At 35.0% G+C, this 11,930-nt stretch overlaps 2 protein-coding genes across 2 annotated transcripts; one reads left to right on the top strand and one right to left on the bottom strand.

Annotated features, from left to right (window-relative positions):
- Positions 1–20: 20 nt before the first annotated feature.
- Positions 21–1,688, top strand: LOC119636321 (kinesin-related protein 9-like). Its single transcript, XM_038031622.1, has one exon. It carries the CDS (start codon positions 21–23, stop codon positions 1,686–1,688), a length of 1,668 nt encoding a protein of 555 aa, XP_037887550.1.
- A 7,408-nt stretch (positions 1,689–9,096) lies between these two features.
- On the bottom strand, positions 9,097–10,767 carry LOC119636514 (enoyl-CoA hydratase domain-containing protein 3, mitochondrial-like). The gene is made up of 5 exons (XM_038031899.1): positions 10,405–10,767; positions 9,876–10,339; positions 9,700–9,824; positions 9,470–9,633; positions 9,097–9,390 (listed from the first exon to the last, which is right to left on the bottom strand). The coding sequence occupies exons 1-5, from the start codon at positions 10,429–10,431 to the stop codon at positions 9,301–9,303; spliced, it is 870 nt and encodes a 289-aa protein (XP_037887827.1). The 5' UTR covers positions 10,432–10,767; the 3' UTR covers positions 9,097–9,300.
- Between the last annotated feature and the right edge of the window lie 1,163 nt (positions 10,768–11,930).

The following is an 11,930-nucleotide window of genomic DNA, read 5'->3' as shown; positions in this document are numbered from 1 at the left end:
CGGGTAATCAGCCTTCCCAAATGCGGCCTGTGCACAATGGGCCTCCGAAAATACAATCCACGGTAAATCAGCCTCCCCAAATGCGGCCTGTGCTCAATGGGCCTCCGCAAATGCAATCCACGGGCAATCAACCTTCCCAAATGCGGCCTGTGCACAATGGGCCTCCGCAAATACAATTCACGGGCAATGTGCCTTCACAAACGCGGCCTACGGGCAATAGGCCTTCCCAAATGCAACATACGGGCAATCAGGCTTTCCAAACGCGGCCTGTGCTCAATAGGCCTCCGCAAACTCAATCCACAATCAATAAGCCTGCACAAATGCGGCCTAAATTGAATGTGTTTTCGCAAACGCAACCCACGGGCAATGGGCCTCAACAAATGCGGCCTAAATGCAATGTGCCTTCACAAACGGAGCCTATATGCAATGGGCTTTCCCAAACGCAATCTATGGGCAATCAGCCTTCCCAAACGCGGCCTACGTTCAATGGGTCTTCCCAAATGCCACCTGTGGGTAACGAGCCTTCACAAATGCAACTCAAGGGCGATGGCCCTCCACAAACGCGGCCTATGTTCAATGGGCCGTCGCAAATGCCGGGATTCACTCATTCTTCAACGGTTAATAATTCGAATCTTCATGGTTCGTCAATTCAATGCATGTCAGATAAAATTAAATATGATAAAATGGCACTGTTAGATATCAGAAAAGAAATGACTACACCTACTGCCGCCGGCAAAGCTGATAAACGCCAAACATCAAATTCTCTCACAGATAGTCAACAACATAAAAAAAATTACAAGCGTACACAATCTTCTTTAAACACTGACTCTTCTACTAGTACACCTAATCCTATAGTAAAAACTTCTACAAAGCAATCTATAAAGCAATCTTCTCCGATATCGGACAAAGTTAAAAATAATGAAACAGCAACTTCCAGTTGCGGAACAACAGTTGCTGAAACCGCAACAACCGTAAGTGCTGTACGACAAACGATGATAAGTACTACGCCAAGTAGTCAACAAGATAAACCAAATATATCTACTGTTCCTAAATCTTCTTCGAACGACCTTGCTTCTCCGCCAGTTAAAACCGATATTTCGACAAATCTTTCCATTCAGCAATCTAATCTAATTAACAACACTTCTTGTTCTACTTCTGTTGCTAGCTCGAATCGTCCTTTAGACGGTAACACAACTACTTCTAATAGTACAACAAGAAGTGGTAGTGCGAGCAGTAAATCAAATTATTCAGTTAATTCTTTAATATCCAAACCTACAACGATCAATTCTGGAGTTTTAACTTCTGCTGCTACTGGCTCGTCGCAACTAGCATCTGAAAGACAAAGTGCCCCAGTAGCACGTATTACGATAGGCAGTGAAGCCACTAACGATAGAACGACTTATGCTCACACATCAGCGGAACTAACTTCTAATAGAACATTTATAAGGGAGGCCTATTCTCAATATTCCCCAGCAGCTTGCTTCACGATACCCAATGAAGTCAATAATCATAGAGCGCATTATGCGAATGCTTACACATCAGCGGAATTAAATTCTAATAGAGCATCTATAAATCAGGCTTATTCTCCTCAACGTCCCCACACAGTTACTCGATCAGAAAACAATTTAAGAAGTTCTAATCAGGGTAGAACGACAACTAAAAAGGACTCAGGATGTCAGATTTCTTAAAACTTATACATTATTCAATCATTTTTATTTTTCAGATTTTTTTAAAGCGACCAAAAATTAATATATATATATATATATATATATATATCACGTCCGTCCGAATACAACCTTGTACAACAAAAGGAAAGTGAAGAGTAGGAAAAAGAGTTCAATGATTTAATTGCAAATATATTTGCAAGTAATCTCTTAAGACAAGGCGTCATTATCACTTTACCTTGTGATATCTTATAAACATTTAAGTGAACACAAGGTCGTTAAACTGTTTAGCAAACCAAAAAAAAAAGAAAAAAAAAATTAATATTTTCATCATATCAGAATCGTTCGTTTTTATAAATTTTTGTTGCTTAAAAGCAATTATCGATGAATATTTCAAATATTATCTATAGATAAGATATTTTTTCAACCTTTTTTTTTTGTTTTCATAAACATAACATATCGCTATAGCGCTTGAGGAGCAATGAAAATGACGAAATAATTATATTTTAAGCGAAATAGAATTTTTTTTTTAAATTTATAAACTTTTTTGCGCATTCGTTGTAAACACCCACTGACGGTCATATTTAGTTCCTACTATGGGAAATAAAATTTAAAAATGTTTTTATTAATATTTCTGCTTTTGGACTATGTAGTCCGCAGCACTGTTCAGTAAGAACGTATTTTTAATGATCCTTAAATATTTACAGTAATCTTCCCTATAGCAGGGTAGATTAGGGAAAAGCGTATGCTTGTACAACACAGTCGTATGACCCTGTGTAACGCGTTATCTTTTTGTTATTTTCTTTAATTCAGAGCTCGTCTCTATTAACTAAAATTTTCCTGTCGAAATGATTCTTCGCTTTCTAAGAATCATGAAGAATTTTCACTGTACAGAAATATAAAGTGGGAAATGCTCGCGCTACACGGTGGGGGGGAAACGCGTGGTTGTACGATCGGTGTCTGAAATCGCGTACCCTATCGAGTACCCTATTATGGGCGGATTACAGCAGTTGTTAGCGTATTTCAGCTCATACTCTACCGATAGAGAAGAAGGTATTGTAGTTAGCTTTTCTTAGGAGTAAACTTAAAATGAGTTTAATAAGCTTTTGCAATAAGCAATTGCATTCAATTTGATCATTACGAGATTTTTGCATAATTTCTGATAATGAATTGCTTTTACATTCGTTCGGTGTCGTCGCGCATGCAAACTATTTCGAAGGGGCTTTTACGAACAGTGAAAGTAAAAGTCCGTAAATAGCTGTCGCGATGTAAATGGTTTCGACTATTTATGCTTTGCAATTTTACCATGTTACTCTTTCGTTAGAAAGAGTATTGTTGATGTATTGAAAAATTGCAACGATTTATATTCTAGATAGAATTTTTTTTTTGTTTTTTTTTTTTTAACTAGAAATAGTATTCATTCATAATTCCTTTTCGTTAGAAAGGAATTATAAGTAAAGTAAGTAAAGTAAGTTTCATATTCCTGTGTTGGGAATATTTAAACCTTTGAGATGGTGAACGAAAATCGATGCAAACGTGAAATAGTTTAATTGCTTTCCCAAATTGCTTAGATGAACGTGTCGTGAAAATAACGTTTAGAATATGTTTTAATCTAAATCTTAAGCGGGATTCAATAAATAATTTTTTTGTTTGACTTAGTTTTCTTCTTTTTTTTTGTAGTGACGGACATATATTATTCTATGTAGTTGCCAGTGTAATACAGTTGATGAATGTGGACTTTGGGAATATTTCAAGTGAAAAAAATCTATGATAATGATAGTAAATCGTGAAATATTTCATTTCTCTGCCCAAATCGTGTAGTGTAGTATGTGGTTAAACGTAGATGCATGTATAGGAAAATAAAGTTTTTCCGTTTCTGATGTAAACTTTCATTTGCAAAGATTTTCGTTTAGTAGCCGATCCTTTTCTTTTACAGCGAGGACAGAACTTTAGAGATGCCTAGATTAAAGCATACATTCTCTCCCGTTTAGTATCCAGCGTTATACAATTGATGAGTACGAGTTTCGATCGAAGTAAAGCCTATTATTTTTTACTAAGACTGATAAATTGCTCTGCCTATCATATGCTTCAGTGTCTTCAAGACACGATAACTAAACTAAATAAACACTTGCTTGTATCTTTTACATTTAATTTTTAACCAAGATGTGTAAAATAGTATGTTAATGATTCCACACATGTCTAAATGGAAGACATTAACTTTAATCAATTTTAAAAAGTATATATTCAGTTGTCGACTCGAGAAAGTGGTCTTTTCATAACTGATTTAAGATGTGTCAAACAATATGTTGTTTTAACTTTAATCAATTTTAAAATGTATATATTCAGTTTCCGACTTTTGCATTCAAAAAGTAAGTCTAGAGTATACAAGTGGCGTTTCATAATAGTTTTAAGATGTCTAAAACAATATGTTGTTGATTCCTTCCTCACATGTCTTAACTTAAATCAATTTTGAAAAGTATGTATTCAGTCTCTGATTTTGTGCATTGAAGATGTGTAGAACTTAAAACCTCTCTTGGGGAAAAAAAAGTCAAACAAATGTTGTTTCATAACAAATTCATCCGTAATATGTTTCATTACAAGTCACAATTTCATGATTACAAATGTACATCATACGATTTAAGCAAAGCATCCCTTGTATGTGTTGTAAAGCTTGCTTGAAATGAGGAATATTTCAAAATATAATTAATATGAAGCGCAAGAAATATATTCTAAGACAAAGAAAATGTACGATAAGCGCTAACAACTAAAAGACTATCGTCACATATCAACAGTTTTGAATGACGTTGCGACTAATTAAAGATTAGTTGAAAAATGCTCACAATTTCAAAACTGATTTCCTTTTGCCAATCAAGTGGAATTTATTAATCATCTAAATTTGGATTTGATATGCTGAGGAAGCCTTCTTTTCGATTTTTAATAACTTTGAAGAAGTCTTCCGCTTGTAAATCTGAAGACTATTTCAAAACAACGTAGGAAACGATGTTTTTCCAGAGTTTTTGTAAGAAAAGTTTCTTGTGAAATATATCCTCCAAGCAATTGCAATGCATTGCGCCGCAATAGGTTCTTGCCCAGCCCGCCCATTAAGCAGATTTTCATAAAATTTATGACATTTTCCCTCTTTTTGTACAATTCCTCGACTTGCCTCGGATTGCCTTTGAAATGTCACATTGAAAAAAAGGGGAAAAATAAATTTTTTGCTTATAATTTAAGTGACTATTAAATACCTTTTTGGTGAAATTTATCTTTCAGGGTGAAAATTTTAATCGCACTTTGGTTTTTCTAGAAATTTCTTTTTAAATAAGGTATCCCAATTTTTTTACATATAATATATCAAGGGTTTTAATTAATGTAAGTTTATAAAACTAAAATAAACGAAGAAAAAAAAAAGAATAAAAACACTTGCAGTTTGGATTTCAAGCAATTTCTTAGCAAAGATGGGGATAGAAAAGCATGACTGAACTATAATTGTCGCATGATATATTTAATTTTGTACGTTTCTGTTGAAACGATTTCAACCCGCAAGAGAGAGAGAGAGAGAAGGGATAAGCTTCTTCAAAGGGTAATTATAGTTGCTCGTAGCAGAATTTTTCGACGAAAGCAATTATAGCACGACTTTTGGGTTTAATAGCCACAGTAGTAGTGCTTAGTACCTCGGTGTATAAGCTGAAGTCTTTTAGTGTTTTATTCTTTTTAAATTGCAAAAGACCGGCTTCGTAAGCTTCCTTGAGCACTGATAGGTGAATCCGCCATTCAAACAGAAGCAGCTTTTCGCCGGGATATGGCTACACCGGATGTTGAGCAAAATAAACAAATGTCGCCTGTAAAGTCGATAAAATTGTATTAAGATTAAGGAGGGGGATAGGCAGTTTTACCCCATTGTTATGAAGATGGTTTTGTCGGTAGCTACTACAATATCGTAAGAAGTAACCAATTGACAACCAGCCCTTGCTACCAAACCATTAACTTTGGCTATAATCGGTATGGGCGATTCATCCATACTTTAATGTTATATGAGTGAAAGACCTCAATTTGTCCCTTTCGCTTACAAGGCCCTAACTCCGACAAATTGTAACCCATGGAACAAATCTTACCAGTAACGGATCTTAAGACAATGCATCTTACGTCTTTATCAGACCAAGCTGAACGGATTTCCTCTAAAAGAGTGCCCATCATAATCATAGTTAGGGAACTGTTAAAAATTGGATCATCGATAATAAGTTCACGTACTCCATCGCTTTGGTGAACGCGTACGTATCTTCGTATCTTCGCATGTAATATTATTGTCGCTAAAACGACCACCGATAGTGTATACAGAGGAAGTAATACAACATTTCGGTAAAAGTGCCTACAAACAACATTTAATATTAAATATTAGCGATATTATCTTTTACTTTATAAATATAAAGTTACTTTTAATGTTTTAATTGCTCTAAACATAATTGCTTGCAACTTACTTGAAAGCCTTCAAAAAAAAAAACGAAACAGATATTTTAAGGTTAAATGGAAAATGCCTTACAACACCGGCTATATGTTTATCCAAAGAGTGAATTCTTTTAAACAGCATGAATGATGAGGGTTAAGGATAAACGTTAAACATTGCCCTTGAAGTCAATTTATCCGTTACTTGGCTGTTTTTTAATCGCAACACAAGATGTGTCTATGTACTTAATAATGAGATGGAAGGAGTAGGGGAACATTTATTAAATTTATTTGAAATCGGAAAATGGTTTTAGTTTCCCAATCGGTTCCGGCAAAAGCACTAACGAGCTTTACAGGAAAGCAATTTTTTGAAGCCTTTATTGATAAATTTTTAAAGTTAGATATCTTAAAACGAGCGCCTGAGTGGCTGAGGTGTACGTCGATCTCTTCCTCAAGGATTAATGCGAACAAAACATGGTTTAAAACTGCGTGATTTTGATTATGAGCTTATTTTGGGCGATGAACTTGAAGACGGAAGCAAATTGTCATCATTCATTGGAATATCTTTTTTTTTTGTTTTTTTTTTTTGTTTTTGCGCACCCTACCTCCGTATTTTCGTATCATCGTAAACCTTACAATGCACAGCAATTGTAGTAGAACCCTATATCCAGCTGCTACGATTTTTTCCCACCACTTCTTCCCATTTAACAAATATGCTCAGGTGATAAGCATAAATAAATAGTAGAAAGGATAGCGTAGCTAATATAATATTAAATACCGGAAAGTATTGACTTCGATATATTTAGTAAGGCCGATGTAATGGTGAAGAATTTCAAGAACGCGGAATTTAATCAATACATTTCAGTAACTGGTGGCAATTTAGACGACGATTCTCAATTTAAACCTTATTTGGTCTTTAAAAATATGCCTAAAGGAATGATGAAGCTGGCTTTACGGAACATTTGTTTAAAAAAATGATCTCCTAAGAGATGTCAGACATGATAATAAAACTGACAGCTATTTTGTAGATTTCGTAGACCGTAGTTTTCTTCACAGTTCCTTCGATATGAATATCAAATAAAAGAAGAGAAGAAGATAGAAGACGGATTTTAGCCCATAAACTAATAAACAATAGATACAACACGACTTAAGTTTCCACTTTTATTCTAGAAAAATCGAAAACATCATCATCGGGCCTAAGCAGTTATTAGTAAGAAAGTTCAGTGTTTTCCTTCTCTCTCCTTTTTTTCTTTTTTACGATAACGGTAATGGGAGATTCGGTGGTATGAGTTGCACATTGTTTTTGTCCGATTCTTTATCCCAGTTCAGTGGCTTAATTATTTTTATATTCTTCTAATCGGACAGAACGGCGAGTAGGCAAAGGATCTCGACTAACAACAACAAAAAGTTTATTGTACGATCAAAAAATTTATTATACGACCAAAAAATTTATTGTACGACCAAAAAATTTATTATACGACCAAAAAATTTATTGTACGACCAAAAAATGTATTATACGACCAAAAAATTTATTATGCGACCAAAAAGTTTATTGTACGACCAAAAAATTTATTATGCGACCAAAAAGTTTATTGTACGACCAGAAAGTATATTGTAAACTCAGTGGTCTTCCTATTTGAATTTTATGTGAGTATCAGTTAATGTTAGCTGTAAAATGTCGAAACATTATACCTTTGTCTAATTAAATGAATTTTAATCAGATCTTACATTTTGAGAGATTGGGTTCTCAACTTAAGAAAACTGTTATCGCACATCCGTTACAGTTTACGAGCAACGAGCGTTCTTGGACCTCAATGCATCATTTTCAAACTCCTTTAAATATTTGTAAGCGATATCTTCTTCTTTTCTGCGAATGGGAGAATGTATACCAAAGATACTACAAAGTTTGGTAAACGGAGCAATGGCCGGACATGTCTCTGTGAACTCCGAATTTGAAACTTGTGAAGAGCTTATATACTTTATGGGGTTTTTGAAGCTAGTGTCTGCGCCTTGTAAAGGTATTGAAAAAAAAAAGTTAAATTTTGATACAAAAATTAAATATTGGATAGGCGAAGTCAACTTTTCCAATTTGCGTAAGGATGCTATAGAATCACACATTTATAGATTTATCAGCTGTAGTTGATCAGTAATGAGCCAAAAACCATCTTTTAAAAGACAAAAGTTTTTTCAGCTTACGTGCTACTACAGGCATGCCCTTCAACCGATTTGGCGCATTTTCAATATCAATCTGCATGCAAGATCAACCAATGTTTCTACCAAATTTAAAGTCGATAGCTTGATTTTTGCGGCCAGGAAAATGCTTATAACAGACACAGACGGACAGACAGCCAGATTGGCAGACGGACCCGCTTAAATCGACTCAGATTTTGATGCTGATCAAGAATATAAATACGTTAGGAATCTCTGCAGTTTCCTGCTGAGAGAAAATGACCCGCAATCTTTGATGATGAGTATAAAAATGGCTCACAGCTGCAAATTATAGTAGCACGCTGTTTTTCGAGGACTCTCTTGAATCTCCTATATGAAAGTATGCTTATATAGTTTCTGTTAGAAAGGTGTCTTCCCTTTTGATTGCATTCTCCCATTTTTTCTTTTGCAAACCTATCCATATTCAACGAGTTTGAGAGAATAGGTCACCTCTCAGTTCCAGTGCTGCAAATGCCTTTGCAAGGCTGCCTTTTTTTTTGGAAAACATCCGAGAAGATAACGTCCGTGATTTTAATTATTATTATTATTATTATTATTATTAATTTGGCCAGAGAAATAAATTCTAACACTAAACTCTTAAAAGCACTTGCATCTAAGGCTATCAGCTTTTATTAAAAATTCTACCGCACTTGAGATTCGAACCCACGACCATTGATAGTCGAGATTCCTCGTCTTCGGCTACTCAGGCGGATCTCTATGATCTTAAATTAATGACCTTTTAGCCAGTTTTAATATAATAAGCGGGCCTAACTTGTAATAGCTTAGATAAAGTTCAATATTTCTCTTTTTTAAGGTTATGAAGAGGTAGAGTTTGTTTCGCTTAAGTTTTTTAAATATAACATATACACATTCTTCGTTTTATTGACGCAATATTGAACGAGCAAATTAAAAAGACGACACGACTTTCTTATAAGGTAAGTGATTGTAAATGCAAGATTAATTTGAAATTTCAAGTTTATAATCGCAATCATTCATGCTGCCACACTGGTTTACGCTTTTCTTTGAATGCTTTAATGCCCTCTTGAGTATCCGGTAGTGCGAGATTTTCGGTCATTTTCTACGTGGCGAAAGAATATGGGAAGGAATTAATTCAATTAAAGTAAATTAAAAATATTTCTGATAAGCTTTCGGCGTACCTCCGCTCCTAAGCGATAAGCTTCCTCAATTGGCAATTTCAACTGCTCATAATAGAATTTTTTACCCAATGCGATGACTGCATGACTTTTGGCCTTAATAGCTGACGTGATTTCACACATTTCTTTCTTCAAATTATCCTCAGAAACTACGCGCGTAACAAGACCTAAAGAAAAATAAAAAAAAATTAGTTGACTCTCGCAATATAACTTTAAACATAAAAGCAACAGACCAGCTTGATATGCTTGCTGGGCATCAATAGGTAAACCCGTCATTAACATATAAGCAGCTTTAGATCGTGACATTACTCTAGAAACGGCTATACCGGGCGTTGAACAGAATATACCAAAATTAGCTCTAAAATTTTTAAAATTTAATGAAAGTAAGCAAATGCAAGATCGGATTTACCCCGGCGTCATGAAACTACTTTTATCGGTTGCTATTACAAAATCGCAAGAAGCGACCAATTGACAGCCAGCTGCTGCCGCTAAACCGTTAACTTCGGCTATAACTGGAACAGGAGCTTCATATATACTTAAGATAATCTTGGTAAGTTTTTCAAAGATTTCAGTTTGTTTCTTTGAAGGCTTACATGGGCCTAGTTCCCGTAAGTTATGACCTGCTGACCATACATTACCATGGGCATTTAAAATAATGCATCTTAACTCTTTATTAGACCAATCCAGGCAAACTGCCTCTAATATGGCATCCATCATGGCCATAGATAGTGAGTTGCGCGTTTTTGGATCGTTAAATGTAATTTCGCGGACTCCATTGATTTCCGCAACTTCAACGAACTTTTGCAAAGCCGGGCCAGCGGCAGTGTGTGTAAGACGTACAAGGCAACTAGCGTAATATTTGGGTAGAAATGTCTGCAAATAATACACATCCACAAAAAAGTGATGTTAACATTTACGGCACAAAAACTTTAGCTTACTTTCAATGTTTTGATTGTTCTAAACATTACTTATTGAAATTCACAATTTGTGGGAGAGATTGGAAAAACAAGACGCACAAACAACTATTTAATAAAACAAAAGAGAAACAGGTGTTTATAAATAAATTACATAAACATATTAATAATGCTTTACAACACTACTATAGCAATATATAAAGAATCGTTGTGGAGAAGAGTGCACGACACACATTCATTGGGTGGAAATGAGGGCTCAATAGACGAACTAAGCTTTTTAACATCCCATGCCCTATTTCTTCCATAATTACACTCATCACCGAAGGACACTCAGAAGGAAGCTTCAGAGACCCCGCAAAATATATATATATTTTCTCAAATCACCAAATTGTGAAACGATTTAAGCATGTCCGTCTGTCGGTCTGGCTGTCTGTCCGTGTATTATAAACATTTTCCGTGGCGCAAAATTAATGCGACCGACTTAAAATTTGGCAAAAACCATTGAATGTTTTTGCACGCAGATTAATATTGAAAATGGGCCAAATCAGTCGAAGAGTACGTCTACCGTACCACGCCAACTGAGAACACCTCTGTTCTTCAAAAATGGCTTTTGCACATTACTCATAAACAGCAAGGAATAAATCTACACTAATTTAAACGTACATTCTGAGGGCGACGCTGTAGTACCTGTATAATAATGTTAAAAATTGACCACGCCTACCCAATATTATAGTGTATCAAACTTTAATTTTTTTTTTTCAATATCTTTACAAAGCGCAGCAACCCTATAAAGTGTAAAAATTCTTGGCCAGTTTGAAATTCAGCAAGTCCCTCTGTTCATCTGCCCTTCTGTCCGCCTACGCAACTGCGTAATATCAGTGGGAAGCATACTTGCCTACAAACTTGCAAAAGAATTTGAAAATACCCCAAACTTTTCAAATACCACGCCTACAACGCCACACGCTTATAGAATAAAAACAGTGAACACTTTTGCTTTTTCTCTCTCTCCTCTCTTCCCCGCTGCTCAAAACCTACAACAGATACAGGACATAAGTTTTCAATAAACTATCTTATGTAAGCAGAACAACGTTAATGGTGTAAGAAATTCGTTACAATCGAATATAATTTTCTCACTTGTCAAATAGTAGCTGTATTCACTTGATTCATTTTTTGCAAACTTGACTTCCTCTTTATATTTTTCTGATAGAGTTTATGAGAGAGTCTATCCCTATGACCTTGTCTAGCTTATTGATAACATGCAAATCTGATTTTTCTCATTTTGTACTGCACCATTTATCTTATCTACTAGAAATTTTAGCAAACAAACTTTTTTGCAATGAAAACAACAGCAATAAATAAATTTTGTGTTAAGAAAACGAAAACACATTTTATTGCTAGTGTTATTTACGCGTTCTTAACTCGCAAATGAGTCCTTTACGTTCTTTTAATCTGTTGGCGTTGATTTTCAAGAGAATAGAAGTAAGCAAAATTATTGTCCGGCTTATTATTTAATTACAAAGTTTATTAGATGAAAATTTTGTTACACAATA

This window comes from Glossina fuscipes, unplaced genomic scaffold, assembly GCF_014805625.2.
Source record: "Glossina fuscipes isolate IAEA_lab_2018 unplaced genomic scaffold, Yale_Gfus_2 28, whole genome shotgun sequence".
Classification (NCBI taxonomy): domain Eukaryota; kingdom Metazoa; phylum Arthropoda; class Insecta; order Diptera; family Glossinidae; genus Glossina; species Glossina fuscipes.
The sequence above is the reverse complement of the archived record's forward strand: the minus strand, read 5'-3'. Positions and strand labels throughout refer to the sequence as shown.